The 17,101-nt window shown below is 41.1% G+C and overlaps 1 protein-coding gene across 1 annotated transcript in view; it reads right to left on the bottom strand.

The window, feature by feature from the left end:
- LOC128643792 (serine/threonine-protein kinase 10-like) overlaps positions 1-17,101 on the bottom strand; it is a gene marked incomplete at its 5' end in the record, with an annotated part of 161,281 nt that overhangs the window by 84,592 nt on the left and 59,588 nt on the right. The window contains one exon of the mRNA XM_053696605.1: positions 5,158-5,250. Within this exon, the coding sequence (XP_053552580.1) occupies positions 5,158-5,250 (93 nt within the window). The remainder of the gene's footprint in view (positions 1-5,157; positions 5,251-17,101) is intronic.

Below are 17,101 nucleotides of genomic sequence, written 5' to 3'. Positions count from 1 at the left end.
AGCTCCCCAGCTGGATAGACTTGGGTCTGTAGTCACAATCTTCCAGGATGGTCTCAAGAAGCATGTGCCTTGGGACAGGTCATCTTGACAGGCTGTCCAGTATTAGCTTTTGGGACAGGTCTGAAAGGTCGCCGTTCCATTGTCTCAGCATGCATAGTTGTAAGGGTCTGAGATGGAATCTGGCATAAGGAATGATGTCCATACAGGACACCATGAGGCCAATCACCTCCATACACTGGGCCACCGAAGGACTTAGGGAGGCCTGGAGGGCAAGGCAAGCTGATGTTAGCTTGCAACGTCTCTGATCCATTAGAAAAATCTTCATGGATACCGAGTCTATAACTGTACCCAGGAAATTCACCCTGGTATTTGGCGTAAGAGAACTCTTTCACAAGTTTATCTTCCATCCATGTGACCGAAGAAGACTCCCTTGCTAGACAAAAAGAGGGTGCCTGTACCAAGATATCGTCCAGGTAAGGTGCTACTGCAATACCTCATGTTCTAGCAAACCCTAGGAGAGCTCCCAGAACCTTCTTAAATATTCTTGGAGCAGTAGCTAAGCCAAACGGAAGTGCTATGAACTGTAAGTCTCGGTCCAGAAATGCAAACCTTAGGAATTAAAAATGTTTCCTTGTGTATCAGAATGTGAGGGTATGCATCCTTCAAGTGTTTGGTAGTCATAAACTGTCCTTCCTGAGCCAGGGAAAGGATTTATCTTATGGTCTCTATCTTATAGGATAGGACGCTCAGAAATTTGTTTAGATACTTCAAGTCCAGAATTGGATTAAAAGTTCTTCTTTATCGGAACCACGAAGAGGTTTGAATAAAACCCCAGACCTCTTTCTGATGCAGGTACCGGGACAATTACTCCTAAAGAGACTAGATCCTGTACGCAATCTAAAAAGGCAGTCCTCTTCTCTTGTTTTGTAGACAGTCTGGGAGAAGGAATCTGCCCCTGGGCAGATGAGACTTAAATCCACAAATGGTATAAAAAAAGTTACAAAAAACAAGCGTTAATATAAAACAGGCACCTTTACAATCCCAATGGCTGGGGCACTCACCACCTCCTAGACCCAGACAAATGATCAGTGAAATGCTCTCCTCAGGAATGCTGTCTGCAGCATGATCGCAAGGAAGTGAAAAGGGCCGCACCCGGTCACGTGGTGCGCAAGACAGGACTTCCCCTGCTATGCAAAAGAGTGCTAAGCTAATACGAGCTGAGCAACACTCAAAAACTAAAGCGAAACCTGTCTTTTCCAAAGCCAAAAGCACACAGTCTTGTGAGCCCAAACCTAATGCAGAACATAAAAATCCCCATAACTGTTCCCAATAATCTCCCTAAAGGAGATATTAACCCTTGATCCTATTGAGGTATAGAGGAGTCACACTGTGACCATATACAGGAGTCCCTGCTATAACAATAAAGCGGACTTACCCTCTAGGATCCATGCTGTGGAACAGATACAGCCTCTCAAGTGTGACAGCCTTGTAGCGACGCTCTGACAGGGACCTGAGTGATTAAAAGCAAGCAGTGAAACTCGGCAACACTGATTGCTCAGGAGTTGTTAGCTAACAGTCTGGATGGTTTCGCAGAAAAAAAACTTTCCCTGCATCTCCAGACTTTCATCAATACTCTCACTGACATACCCATTACAGGACGTGCAACATATGTGTTACAAATGTATCAGCATTAAATATGTATAAATTCCCAATAGTACAAAGTTGCAATCTGGCTTTTTCTAAAACGTATCTCTGTGGTTACGATCACCTTATTCAAAGAGCAAAATGTCTGTTTTTTCCAACTACATTTAGTAAGATCAAGTGGATATTTATCCTTAAAAGTGAAAACAGTACCTTCGTCAGTTCAATCTGGTAAGAACCTTGCAGACAAATGATGTTTTGAAGACGCAGCAGGCCTGCTACTGAGAAGTTATCCTCTGACCGCGGTCCTTCCCCCTGTGACCGATGGCGTCTGACATCACGAGTAAGCTGCGCACCTAGATATTCCTCTGTCAGTGATTACGGCTGTCAAATGACGGTCATATGTGACTTGAAACAGCAAAGTATGATCTTGGCAATGAGTGTGTATGGACAATTCCTGCTCTTAGTGCATGGCACGCAGGAGGCTCAGATCTGTCTCAGTTGTCTTAGATCTCTATTACCTTTGGTATCCTTAGTTCAGCAGTTAGGGAAATTCCCAATGTAATGTGTTAAGAAATTCCCTAACTGCTGAAGGTGGTCGTATCAATAGAGATACGTTTTAGAAAAGCCAGATAGCAACTTTGTGCTATTGGGAATTGATACATATTTAATGCGGATACGTTTTTAACACATATGTTGCATGCTGCTCAACAAGTTAAATTAACCCCTTAATGACAACTGACGTACCAGGTACGTCATGCATTAACAAGTAGTTAATGACAATGGACGTACCTGGTACGTCAGTTGTCTAAGAGAGTGCTGGAAGCGATCGCAATCGCTTCCAGCAGCTCTCAGGGTATTGCAGTGATGCCTCCATATGGAGGCATCCTGCAATACCTTTTTAGAAGACTCCGATGCAGAGAGGGCCACTCTGTGGCCCTCTCTGCACCGGTAGCGATGGTGCCGGTTCGTTGGTGGGTGGGAGCGCAACAGGGAGGCGGGTGGGCGGCCCATCGCTACCCGGCATCCGGTTCCTAGAAGTGCAATGTGCACGCCGGGTGCCGGGAGCGTGCGGGGGGCGCGCGTGCGCGTGGGTGTGCGAGCGTGCGCGCGCATTAGCTGGACACTGACACCAATGAGGAGGGAAGGGGGGGGGGAAAGATTTTTTTTTAAAATAATATAAAAGGATCTGGGAGGGGGAGGGGGGTAGGGGTATTGTGGGGGGCTGCTACACTACAGAAAACCTAAAAAAAAGAAAAAGAGCAAAAAATACTTTTGTTTTTGGGCAAATTGGGTACTGGCAGACAGCTGCCAGTACCCAAGATGGCCGCAATTAGATAGGGGAGAGGGTTAGAGAGCTGGGGGGGGGGGGGACCATGGAGGTTGGGGCTAAGGCAGGAGTCCATCACAGCTAAAATATTTTATTTTTTTTATTAAAAAAAAAAAAAACTCCTTTTATTTAGTACTGGCAGACTTTCTGCCAGTACTTAAGATGGCGGGGACATTTGTGGGGTGGGGGAGGGAAGAGAGCTGTTTGGGAGGGATCAGGGGGTGGGATGTGTCAGGTGGGAGGCTGATCTCTACCCTAAAGCTAAAATTAACCCTGCAAGCTCCCTACAACCTACCTAATTAACCCCTTCACTGCTGGGCATAATTTACGTGTGGTGCGCAGCAGCATTTAGCGGCCTTCTAATTACCAAAAAGCAATGCCAAAGCCATATAAGTCTGCTATTTCTGAACAAAGGGGATCCCAAAGAAGCTTTTACAACAATTTGTGCCATAATAGCACAAGCTGTTTGTAAATAATTTCAGTGAGAAACCTAAAATTGTGAAAAATGTAAAGTTTTTTTTTTTTATTTGCTCGCATTTGGCGGTGAAATGGTGGCATAAAATATACCAAAATGTGCCTAGATCAATACTTTGGGTTGTCTTCTAACAAAAAATATATACATGTCAAGGGATATTCAGGTATTCCTGACAGATATCAGGGTTCCAATGTAACTAGCGCTAATTTTGAAAAAAAGTGGTTTGGAAATAGCGAAGTGCTACTTGTATTTATGGCCCCATAAAAATTGCAAAAAAAAAAGCTAAGAACATGTAAACATTGGGTATTTCTAAACTCAGGACAAAATTTAGAAACTATTTAGCATGGGTGTTTTTTGGTGATTGTAGATGTGTAACAGATTTTTGGGGGTCAAAGTTAGAAAAAGTGTGTTTTTTCCATTTTTTCCTCATATTTTATTATTTTTTTTGTAGTAAATTATAAGACATGATGAAAATAATGGTATCTTTAGAAAGTCCATTTAATGGCGAGAAAAACGGTATATAATATGTGTGAGTACAGTAAATGAGTAAGAGGAAAATTACAGCTAAACACAAACACCGCAGAAATGTAAAAATAGCCATTGTCATTAAGGGTAAGAAAATTGATAAATGGTCCGGTTATTAAGGGGTTAATTTAATTAATAGGCCTTTATTAAGTTGTTTTTATTAATACAGGGAGACGTCCCTCTTTTAGCTGATATCATCAATTTGATGAATATGTATATGTATAGGTGTTATATTTACATTTATGTTTTAATAAATATTCTATTTATATCATAAGCTGTTTTAGCGCCCTCACTTACTTTTGTTCACTATAGTACATACCCCATTTGGAAACAACAGGAGGAGTGTTTTCTTTATTGAGGAGTGTGATATATCTTTTAACCTAGCACACTACTATACACCCTTGTACTACTAATAGACTGAAAACTCCTTTCTTTGAAGAATCAAATGGACATCTTTATTCTTCAACCACCTAAGCAGAGGCAAAGTAAAGACTGAGGTATGTATGAGGTATGAGGGATTTATATAGTGGTCTTAGGGTTTGGGAATCTTTGCCTCCTCCTAGTGGTAGAGAAGAGTAATTCCCAGGAGTAATGGATCATGGACTCTCACCACCTGTATGAAAGAAAAGGTAAAGTAGATAATTATAATGAATATGATACACTGCAGAATTTAAAATATATACCTGGGACAATATCCCTTTAAACAAATAGGCATTCATTCAAAACTTGAAAAGATAAAAACAAGTTAAAAGGAAAAAGATCTGACGCCTACTTCAAAGCTTTCTAAGAACAAAAGATAACTTGTTCTTAAATAGCAGATGACACTAATGATTAATAAGCGAATAATCACAAAATATGTGGCAAAAATGCACATTTACATTTTTGGGTTGGGAATGGAAAAACAAAATCATATTAAAAAAAACAAATAATCTGATATAAAGCAGAAACAAATATGCTGTATTTCCTCAAGTGGCATAAATTACTGTAGTATCGCTCTAGTGAAGCTCAATTAACGGTCTTGCTATGTGCAATGTGTATCTATCACCAGACATAATATCAAAGCTTTAATACTTCACAAACACACTGACAGTATAGTATACATTATACAGACTACATCATCTTATGTCACTGTTAATGTCTGCATTATGTAAGCGCAGACTCAAGTGATATTAGTAGGGTGCTTCACCTCTGCCTGCTTTCTATGAGCAAACTCATCCATCTTCAGCTTCATGTTCTCCTTGCGCTGCTGCCTTGGAAGTTTTTCTACTGCAGATTTTACCTTTTAAAAGAAAAGACATAAGCGTTAATGAATACTTGTTGACATGTTTAAAATCAAGCAACATTAGAAGAAGATCATGCTAGAATACTGTATAACATTTTTATCATGTCCTCTTTACAGATATTTTACAGGATTGTAATAAACTCACAACCCAAACTAAATATTAAACTTAAAGGGCCATGATACCCAAATGTTGAAACACTTGAAAGTTATGCAGCATAGCAGTAAAAAAAGCTGACTAGAAAAACATAATTTATGTAAGAACTTACCTGATAAATTCATTTCTTTCATATTAGCAAGAGTCCATGAGCTAGTGACGTATGGGATATACATTCCTACCAGGAGGGGCAAAGTTTCCCAAACCTCAAAATGCCTATAAATACACCCCTCATCACACCCACAAATCAGTTTAACAAATAGCCAAGAAGTGGGGTGATAAGAAAAAAGTGCGAAAGCATAAAAAATAAGGAATTGGAATAATTGTGCTTTATACAAAAAAATCATAACCACCACAAAAAAGGGTGGGCCTCATGGACTCTTGCTAATATGAAAGAAATGAATTTATCAGGTAAGTTCTTACATAAATTATGTTTTCTTTCATGTAATTAGCAAGAGTCCATGAGCTAGTGACGTATGGGATAATGACTACCCAAGATTTGGATCTTTCCACGCAAGAGTAACTAGAGAGGGAGGGATAAAATAAAGACAGCCAATTCCGCTGAAAAAATAATCCACACCCAAAATAAAGTTTAAATTTTATAATGAAAAAAACTGAAAACATAAGCAGAAGATTCAAACTGAAACAGCTGCCTGAAGTACTTTTCTACCAAAAACAGCTTCAGAAGAAGAAAACACATCAAAATGGTAGAATTTAGTAAAAGTATGCAAAGAAGACCAAGTTGCTGCTTTGCAAATCTGATCAACCGAAGCTTCATTCCTAAACGCCCAGGAAGTAGAAACTGACCTAGTAGAATGAGCTGTAATCCTTTGAGGTGGAGTTTTACCCGACTCGACATAAGCATGATGAATTAAAGATTTCAACCGAGATGCCAAAGAAATGGCAGAGGCCTTCTGACCTTTCCTAGAACCGGAAAAGATAACAAATAGACTAGAAGTCTTTCGGAAATTCTTAGTGGCTTCAACATAATATTTCAAAGCTCTAACTACATCCAAAGAATGCAATGATTTCTCCTTAGAATTCTTAGGATTAGGACATAATGAAGGAACCACAATTTCTCTACTAATGTTGTTGGAATTCACAACCTTAGGTAAAAATTCAAAAGAAGTTCGCAACACCGCCTTATCCTGGTGAAAAATCAGAAAAAGAGACTCACAAGAAAGAGCAGATAATTCAGAGACTCTTCTGGCAGAAGAGATGGCCAAAAGGAACAAAACTTTCCAAGAAAGTAATTTAATGTCCAATGAATGCATAGGTTCAAACGGAGGAGCTTGAAGAGCCCCCAGAACCAAATTCAAACTCCAAGGAGGAGAAATTGACTTAATAACAGGTTTTATACGAACCACAGCTTGTACAAAACAATGAATATCAGGAAGATTAGCAATCTTTCTGTGAAAAAGAACAGAAAGAGCAGAGATTTGTCCTTTCAAGGAACTTGCAGACAAACCTTTATCCAAACCATCCTGAAGAAACTGTAAAATTCTCGGAATTCTAAAAGAATGCCAGGAAAAATGATGAGAAAGACACCAAGAAATATAAGTCTTCCAGACTCTATAATATATCTCCCTAGATACAGATTTACGAGCCTGTAACATAGTATTAACAGAGTCAGAGAAACCTCTTTGACTAAGAATCAAGCGTTCAATCTCCATACCTTTAAATTTAAGGATTTGAGATCCTGATGGAAAAAAGGACCTTGCGACAGAAGGTCTAGTCTTAACGGAAGAGTCCACGGTTGGCAAGAGGCCATCCGGACAAGATCCGCATACCAAAACCTGTGAGGCCATGCTGGAGCTACCAGCAGAACAAACGAGCATTCCTTCAGAATTTTGGAGATCACTCTTGGAAGAAGAACTAGAGGCGGAAAGATATAAGCAGGATGATACTTCCAAGGAAGTGACAATGCATCCACTGCTTCCGCTTGAGGATCCCTGGATCTGGACAGATACCTGGGAAGTTTCTTGTTTAGATGAGAGGCCATCAGATCTATTTCTGGAAGTCCCCACATTTGGACAATCTGAAGAAATACCTCTGGGTGAAGAGACCATTCGCCCGGATGCAACGTTTGGCGACTGAGATAATCCGCTTCCCAATTGTCTATACCTGGGATATGAACCACAGAAATTAGACAGGAGCTGGATTCCGCCCAAACCAGAATTCGAGATACTTCTTTCATAGCCAGAGGGCTGTGAGTCCCTCCTTGATGATTGATGTATGCCACAGATGTGACATTGTCTGTCTGAAAACAAATAAACGATTCTCTCTTTAGATGAGGCCAAGACTGAAGAGCTCTGAAAATTGCACGGAGTTCCAAAATATTGATCGGTAATCTCACCTCCTGAGATTCCCAAACCCCTTGTGCTGTCAGAGACCCCCACACAGCTCCCCAACCTGTAAGACTTGCATCTGTTGAGATTACAGTCCAGGTCGGAAGAACAAAAGAAGCCCCCTGAACTAAGCGATGGTGATCTGTCCACCACGTCAGAGAGTGTCGTACAATCGGTTTTAAAGATATTAATTGAGATATCTTTGTGTAATCCCTGCACCACTGGTTCAGCATACAGAGCTGAAGAGGTCGCATGTGAAAACGAGCAAAGGGGATCGCGTCCGATGCAGCAGTCATAAGACCTAGAATTTCCATGCATAAGGCTACCGAAGGGAATGATTGTGACTGAAGGTTTCGACAAGCTGATATCAATTTTAGACGTCTCTTGTCTGTCAAAGATAGAGTCATGGACACTGAATCTATCTGGAAACCCAAAAAGGTTACCCTTGTCTGAGGAATCAATGAACTTTTTAGTAAATTGATCCTCCAACCATGATCTTGAAGAAACAACACAAGTCGATTCGTATGAGATTCTGCTAAATGTGAAGACTGAGCAAGTAACAAGATATCGTCCAAATAAGGAAATACCACAATACCCTGTTCTCTGATTACAGACAGAAGGGCACTGAGAACCTTTGTATAAATTCTTGGAGCTGTTGCTAGGCCAAACGGCAGAGCCACAAACTGGTAATGCTTGTCTAGGAACGAGAATCTCAGAAACTGATAGTGATCTGGATGAATCTGAATATGCAGATATGCATCCTGTAAATCTATTGTAGACATATAATGCCCTTGCTGAACAAAAGGCAGGATAGTCCTTACAGTTACCATTTTGAATGTTGGTATCCTTACATAACGATTCAATATTTTTAGATCCAGAACTGGTCTGAAGGAATTCTCCTTCTTTGGTACAATGAAGAGATTTGAATAAAACCCCATCCCCTGTTCCAGAACTGGAACTGGCATAATTACTCCAGCCAACTCTAGATCTGAAACACATTTCAGAAATGCTTGAGCCTTCGCTGGATTTACTGGGACACGGGAAAGAAAAAATCTCTTTGCAGGAGGCCTTATCTTGAAGCCAATTCTGTACCCTTCTGAAACAATATTCTGAATCCAAAGATTGTGAACGGAATTGATACAAATTCCTTTGAAAAAACGTAATCTGCCCCCTACCAGCTGAGCTGGAATGAGGGCCGCACCTTCATGTGGACTTAGGAGCTGGCTTTGATTTTCTAAAAGGCTTGGATTTATTCCAGACTGGAGATGGTTTCCAAACTGATACCGCTCCTGAGGATGAAGGATCAGGCTTTTGTTCCTTGTTGTGACGAAAGGAACGAAAAACAATTATTAGACCTAAATTTACCTTTAGATTTTTTATCCTGTGGTAAAAAAGTTCCTTTCCCTCCAGTAACAGTTGAGATAATAGAATCCAACTGAGAACCAAATAATTTATTACCCTGGAAAGAAAGGGAAAGCAGAGTAGACTTAGAAGACATATCAGCATTCCAAGTTTTAAGCCATAAAGCTCTTCTAGCTAAAATAGCTAGAGACATATACCTGACATCAACTCTAATGATATCAAAGATGGCATCACAAATAAAATTATTAGCATGTTGAAGAAGAATAATAATGCTATGAGAATTATGATCTGTTACTTGTTGCGCTAAAGCTTCCAACCAAAAAGTTGAAGCTGCAGCAACATCCGCCAAAGATATAGCAGGTCTAAGAAGATTACCTGAACACAAGTAAGCTTTTCTTAGAAAGGATTCAATTTTCCTATCTAAAGGATCCTTAAAGGAAGTACCATCTGTCGTAGGAATGGTAGTACGCTTAGCAAGAGTAGAGACAGCCCCATCAAAAAATTATTCCATTCCCTGGAAATTACTTCAGAAATAGCACCAGGAACAGGAAAAACTTCTGGAATAACTACAGGAGATTTAAAAACCTTATCTAAACGTTTAGATTTAGTATCAAGAGGACCAGAATCCTCAATTTCTAATGCAATTAGGACTTCTTTAAGTAAAGAACGAATAAATTCCATTTTAAATAAATATGAAGATTTATCAGCATCAACCTCTGAGACAGAATCCTCTGAACCAGAAGAGCCATTATCAGAATTAGAATGATGATGTTCATTTAAAAATTCATCTGAAAAATGAGAAGTTTTAAAAGACCTTTTACGTTTACTTGAAGGAGGAATAACAGACATAGCCTTCTTAATGGATTTAGAAACAAAATCTCTTATGTTATCAGGAACACTCTGAGTATTAGATGTTGATGGAACAGCAACAGGTAATGTAACTTTACTAAAGGAAATATTATCTGCATTAACAAGTTTGTCATGACATTCAATACAAACAACAGCTGGAGGAACAGCTACCAAAAGTTTACAGCAGATACACTTAGCTTTGGTAGCTCCAGCACCAGGCAGCGATTTTCCAGAAGTATCTTCTGACTCAGCTTCAACATGGGACATCTTGCAATATGTAATAGAAAAAACAACATATAAAGCAAAATTGATCAAATTCCTTATATGACAGTTTCAGGAATGGGAAAAAATGCCAGTGAACAAGCTTCTAGCAACCAGAAGCAATAAAAAAATGAGACTTAAATAATGTGGAGACAAAAGTGACGCCCATATTTTTTTAGCACCAAATAAGACGCCCACATTATTTGGCGCCTAAATGCTTTTGGCGCCAAAAATGACGCCACATCCGGAACGCCGACATTTTTGGCGCAAAAGAACGTCAAAAATGACGCAACTTCCGGCGACACGTATGACGCCGGAAACAGAAAAATATTTTTGCGCCAAAAAAGTCAGCGCCAAGAATGACGCAATAAAATGAAGCATTTTCAGCCCCCGCGAGCCTAACAGCCCACAGGGAAAGTCAAATTTTAAGGTAAGAAAAAAATTGTTTTATTCAAATGCATTATCCCAAATATGAAACTGACTGTCTGAAAATAAGGAATGTTGAACATCCTGAGTCAAGGCAAATAAATGTTTGAATACATATATTTAGAACTTTATAAAAAAGTGCCCAACCATAGCTTAGAGTGTCACAGAAAATAAGACTTACTTACCCCAGGACACTCATCTACATGTTGTAGAAAGCCAAACCAGTACTGAAACGAAAATCAGCAGAGGTAATGGTATATATATATATATATATATATATATATATATATATATATATATATATATATATATATATATATATATATATATATATATATATAAGAGTATATCGTCGATCTGAAAAGGGAGGTAAGAGATGAATCTCTACGACCGATAACAGAGAACCTATGAAATAGACCCCGTAGAAGGAGATCATGGAATTCAAATAGGCAATACTCTCCTCACATCCCTCTGACATTCACTGCACGCTGAGAGGAAAACCGGGCTCCAACCTGCTGCAGAGCGCATATCAACATAGAATCTAGCACAAACTTACTTCACCACCTCCATAGGAGGCAAAGTTTGTAAAACTGATTTGTGGGTGTGGTGAGGGGTGTATTTGTAGGCATTTTGAGGTTTGGGAAACTTTGCCCCTCCTGGTAGGAATGTATATCTCATACGTCACTAGCTCATGGACTCTTGCTAATTACATGAAAGAAATATCACCTGAACATCTCTATGTAAAAAAGAAAGATATTTTACCTCAAAAATGCCTCAGTAGCCACATCCCATTGTAAAGGACTTCTAAGCAGCAAATCAGTATGTCTGACAGCTAAGGGAGCAAGCTTTTGTGCACACTCATCTTATTTCCCTATTCAGTTTAAGGAAGTTTACTATGAAATCTCATAAGAGTTAAGTCAAATCTCATGAGATCACAGTAAAAGAGTTCATGACCTCAGCACTGCTGATTGGCTGCTGTTCATTTCTTTATTAAAAAAATTCCCTGCAGCTGAGCAACACCTGAAGTATAACTGTTTACACAGAACTTACTCTGCTGAGCTGAGGAAATTGTGAAGTAAAATATCTTCTTTTTTTACATAGAGATGCCCAGGTGATATTTTCCAGTCAGCTTTTCACAGTTATGCTGCATCAGTTTCAAGTGATTTAGCATATGAGTATTATGTTCCTTTAATGGGACAGTTTACACCAAAATAGTTGTTTAAAAAGAGAGATAAAGCCTTTACTACTCATTCCCCATCTTTGCACAACCTACATTGTTATATTAATACACTTTATAACATTTAAACCTCCAAATTTCTACCAGTTTCTAAGCCACTACAGACAGCCTCTTGTCACATGCTTTTTTATTTACTTTTAACAAGAGACTGCTAATTCATATGTGCCACATAGATAACAGGTCACAGAAGAAGGCAAAAGCCAAAGCGCATCAATAGATAATAAATAAATAGCCCTAAGATAACAGAATTTATGTTTACCTGATAAATTACTTTCTCCAACGGTGTGTCCGGTCCACGGCGTCATCCTTACTTGTGGGATATTCTCTTCCCCAACAGGAAATGGCAAAGAGCCCAGCAAAGCTGGTCACATGATCCCTCCTAGGCTCCGCCTACCCCAGTCATTCGACCGACGTTAAGGAGGAATATTTGCATAGGAGAAACCATATGGTACCGTGGTGACTGTAGTTAAAGAAAATAAATTATCAGACCTGATTAAAAAAACCAGGGCGGGCCGTGGACCGGACACACCGTTGGAGAAAGTAATTTATCAGGTAAACATAAATTCTGTTTTCTCCAACATAGGTGTGTCCGGTCCACGGCGTCATCCTTACTTGTGGGAACCAATACCAAAGCTTTAGGACACGGATGAAGGGAGGGAGCAAATCAGGTCACCTAAATGGAAGGCACCACGGCTTGCAAAACCTTTCTCCCAAAAATAGCCTCAGAAGAAGCAAAAGTATCAAACTTGTAAAATTTGGTAAAAGTGTGCAGTGAAGACCAAGTCGCTGCCCTACATATCTGATCAACAGAAGCCTCGTTCTTGAAGGCCCATGTGGAAGCCACAGCCCTAGTGGAATGAGCTGTGATTCTTTCGGGAGGCTGCCGTCCGGCAGTCTCGTAAGCCAATCTGATGATGCTTTTAATCCAAAAAGAGAGAGAGGTAGAAGTTGCTTTTTGACCTCTCCTTTTACCGGAATAAACAACAAACAAGGAAGATGTTTGTCTAAAATCCTTTGTAGCATCTAAATAGAATTTTAGAGCGCGAACAACATCCAAATTGTGCAACAAACGTTCCTTCTTTGAAACTGGTTTCGGACACAGAGAAGGTACGACAATCTCCTGGTTAATGTTTTTGTTAGAAACAACTTTTGGAAGAAAACCAGGTTTAGTACGTAAAACCACCTTATCTGCGTGGAACACCAGATAAGGAGGAGAACACTGCAGAGCAGATAATTCTGAAACTCTTCTAGCAGAAGAAATTGCAACTAAAAACAAAACTTTCCAAGATAATAACTTAATATCAACGGAATGTAAGGGTTCAAACGGAACCCCCTGAAGAACTGAAAGAACTAAATTGAGACTCCAAGGAGGAGTCAAAGGTTTGTAAACAGGCTTAATTCTAACCAGAGCCTGAACAAAGGCTTGAACATCTGGCACAGCAGCCAGCTTTTTGTGAAGTAACACCGACAAGGCAGAAATCTGTCCCTTCAGGGAACTTGCAGATAATCCTTTTTCCAATCCTTCTTGAAGGAAGGATAGAATCCTAGGAATCTTAACCTTGTCCCAAGGGAATCCTTTAGATTTACACCAACAGATATATTTTTTCCAAATTTTGTGGTAAATCTTTCTAGTTACAGGCTTTCTGGCCTGAACAAGAGTATCGATAACAGAATCTGAGAACCCTCGCTTCGATAAAATCAAGCGTTCAATCTCCAAGCAGTCAGCTGGAGTGAAACCAGATTCGGATGTTCGAACGGACCCTGAACAAGAAGGTCTCGTCTCAAAGGTAGCTTCCAAGGTGGAGCCGATGACATATTCACCAGATCTGCATACCAAGTCCTGCGTGGCCACGCAGGAGCTATCAAGATCACCGACGCCCTCTCCTGATTGATCCTGGCTACCAGCCTGGGGATGAGAGGAAACGGCGGGAACACATAAGCTAGTTTGAAGGTCCAAGGTGCTACTAGTGCATCCACTAGAGCCGCCTTGGGATCCCTGGATCTGGACCCGTAGCAAGGAACTTTGAAGTTCTGACGAGAGGCCATCAGATCCATGTCTGGAATGCCCCACAGCTGAGTGACTTGGGCAAAGATTTCCGGATGGAGTTCCCACTCCCCCGGATGCAATGTCTGACGACTCAGAAAATCCGCTTCCCAATTTTCCACTCCTGGGATGTGGATAGCAGACAGGTGGCAGGAGTGAGACTCCGCCCATAGAATGATTTTGGTCACTTCTTCCATCGCTAGGGAACTCCTTGTTCCCCCCTGATGGTTGATGTACGCAACAGTTGTCATGTTGTCTGATTGAAACCGTATGAACTTGGCCCTCGCTAGCTGAGGCCAAGCCTTGAGAGCATTGAATATCGCTCTCAGTTCCAGAATATTTATCGGTAGAAGAGATTCTTCCCGAGACCAAAGACCCTGAGCTTTCAGGGATCCCCAGACCGCGCCCCAGCCAATCAGACTGGCGTCGGTCGTGACAATGACCCACTCTGGTCTGCGGAATGTCATCCCTTGTGACAGGTTGTCCAGGGACAGCCACCAACGGAGTGAGTCTCTGGTCCTCTGATTTACTTGTATCTTCGGAGACAAGTCTGTATAGTCCCCATTCCACTGACTGAGCATGCACAGTTGTAATGGTCTTAGATGAATGCGCGCAAAAGGAACTATGTCCATTGCCGCTACCATCAACCCGATCACTTCCATGCACTGAGCTATGGAAGGAAGAGGAACGGAATGAAGTATCCGACAAGAGTCTAGAAGTTTTGTTTTTCTGGCCTCTGTCAGAAAAATCCTCATGTCTAAGGAGTCTATTATTGTTCCCAAGAAGGGAACCCTTGTTGACGGGGATAGAGAACTCTTTTCCACGTTCACTTTCCATCCGTGAGATCTGAGAAAGGCCAGGACAATGTCCGTGTGAGCCTTTGCTTGAGGAAGGGACGACGCTTGAATCAGAATGTCGTCCAAGTAAGGTACTACAGCAATGCCCCTTGGTCTTAGCACAGCTTGAAGGGACCCTAGTACCTTTGTGAAAATCCTTGGAGCAGTGGCTAATCCGAAAGGAAGCGCCACGAACTGGTAATGTTTGTCCAGGAATGCGAACCTTAGGAACCGATGATGTTCCTTGTGGATAGGAATATGTAGATACGCATCCTTTAAATCCACCGTGGTCATGAATTGACCTTCCTGGATGGAAGGAAGAATAGTTCGAATGGTTTCCATCTTGAACGATGGAACCTTGAGAAACTTGTTTAAGATCTTGAGATCTAAGATTGGTCTGAACGTTCCCTCTTTTTTGGGAACTATGAACAGATTGGAGTAGAACCCCATCCCTTGTTCTCTTAATGGAACAGGATGAATCACTCCCATTTTTAACAGGTCTTCTACACAATGAAAGAATGCCTGTCTTTTTATGTGGTCTGAAGACAACTGAGACCTGTGGAACCTCCCCCTTGGGGGAAGTCCCTTGAATTCCAGAAGATAACCTTGGGAGACTATTTCTAGCGCCCAAGGATCCAGAACATCTCTTGCCCAAGCCTGAGCGAAGAGAGAGAGTCTGCCCCCCACCAGATCCGGTCCCGGATCGGGGGCCAACATTTCATGCTGTCTTGGTAGCAGTGGCAGGTTTCTTGGCCTGCTTTCCCTTGTTCCAGCCTTGCATTGGTCTCCAAGCTGGCTTGGCTTGAGAAGTATTACCCTCTTGCTTAGAGGACGTAGCACCTTGGGCTGGTCCGTTTCTACGAAAGGGACGAAAATTAGGTTTATTTTTTGCCTTGAAAGGCCGATCCTGAGGAAGGGCGTGGCCCTTACCCCCAGTGATATCAGAGATAATCTCTTTCAAGTCAGGGCCAAACAGCGTTTTCCCCTTGAAAGGAATGTTAAGTAGCTTGTTCTTGGAAGACGCATCAGCCGACCAAGATTTCAACCAAAGCGCTCTGCGCGCCACAATAGCAAACCCAGAATTCTTAGCCGCTAACCTAGCCAATTGCAAAGTGGCGTCTAGGGTGAAAGAATTAGCCAATTTGAGAGCATTGATTCTGTCCATAATCTCCTCAAAAGGAGGAGAATCACTATCGACCGCCTTTATCAGCTCATCGAACCAGAAACATGCGGCTGTAGCGACAGGGACAATGCATGAAATTGGTTGTAGAAGGTAACCTTGCTGAACAAACATCTTTTTAAGCAAACCTTCTAATTTTTTATCCATAGGATCTTTGAAAGCACAACTATCCTCTATGGGTATAGTGGTGCGTTTGTTTAAAGTGGAAACCGCTCCCTCGACCTTGGGGACTGTCTGCCATAAGTCCTTTCTGGGGTCGACCATAGGAAACAATTTTTTAAATATGGGGGGAGGGACGAAAGGAATACCGGGCCTTTCCCATTCTTTATTAACAATGTCCGCCACCCGCTTGGGTATAGGAAAAGCTTCTGGGAGCCCCGGCACCTCTAGGAACTTGTCCATTTTACATAGTTTCTCTGGGATGACCAACTTGTCACAATCATCCAGAGTGGATAATACCTCCTTAAGCAGAATGCGGAGATGTTCCAACTTAAATTTAAATGCAATCACATCAGGTTCAGCCTGTTGAGAAATGTTCCCTGAATCAGTAATTTCTCCCTCAGACAAAACCTCCCTGGCCCCATCAGACTGGGTTAGGGGCCCTTCAGAAATATTATTATCAGCGTCGTCATGCTCTTCAGTATCTAAAACAGAGCAGCCGCGCTTACGCTGATAAGTGTTCATTTTGGCTAAAATGTTTTTGACAGAATTATCCATTACAGCCGTTAATTGTTGCATAGTAAGGAGTATTGGCGCGCTAGATGTACTAGGGGCCTCCTGAGTGGGCAAGACTCGTGTAGACGAAGGAGGGAATGATGCAGTACCATGCTTACTCCCCTCACTTGAGGAATCATCTTGGGCATCGTTGTCATTATCACATAAATCACATTTATTTAAATGAATAGGAATTCTGGCTTCCCCACATTCAGAACACAGTCTATCTGGTAGTTCAGACATGTTAAACAGGCATAAACTTGATAACAAAGTACAAAAAACGTTTTAAAATAAAACCGTTACTGTCACTTTAAATTTTAAACTGAACACACTTTATTACTGCAATTGCGAAAAAACATGAAGGAATTGTTCAAAATTCACCAAATTTTCATCACAGTGTCTTAAAGCCTTAAAAGTATTGCACACCAAATCTGGAA

This window comes from Bombina bombina, unplaced genomic scaffold (assembly GCF_027579735.1).
Source record: "Bombina bombina isolate aBomBom1 unplaced genomic scaffold, aBomBom1.pri scaffold_769, whole genome shotgun sequence".
Taxonomy (NCBI): Eukaryota; Metazoa; Chordata; class Amphibia; order Anura; family Bombinatoridae; genus Bombina; species Bombina bombina.
This window is presented reverse-complemented; position numbering and strand designations above follow the sequence as displayed.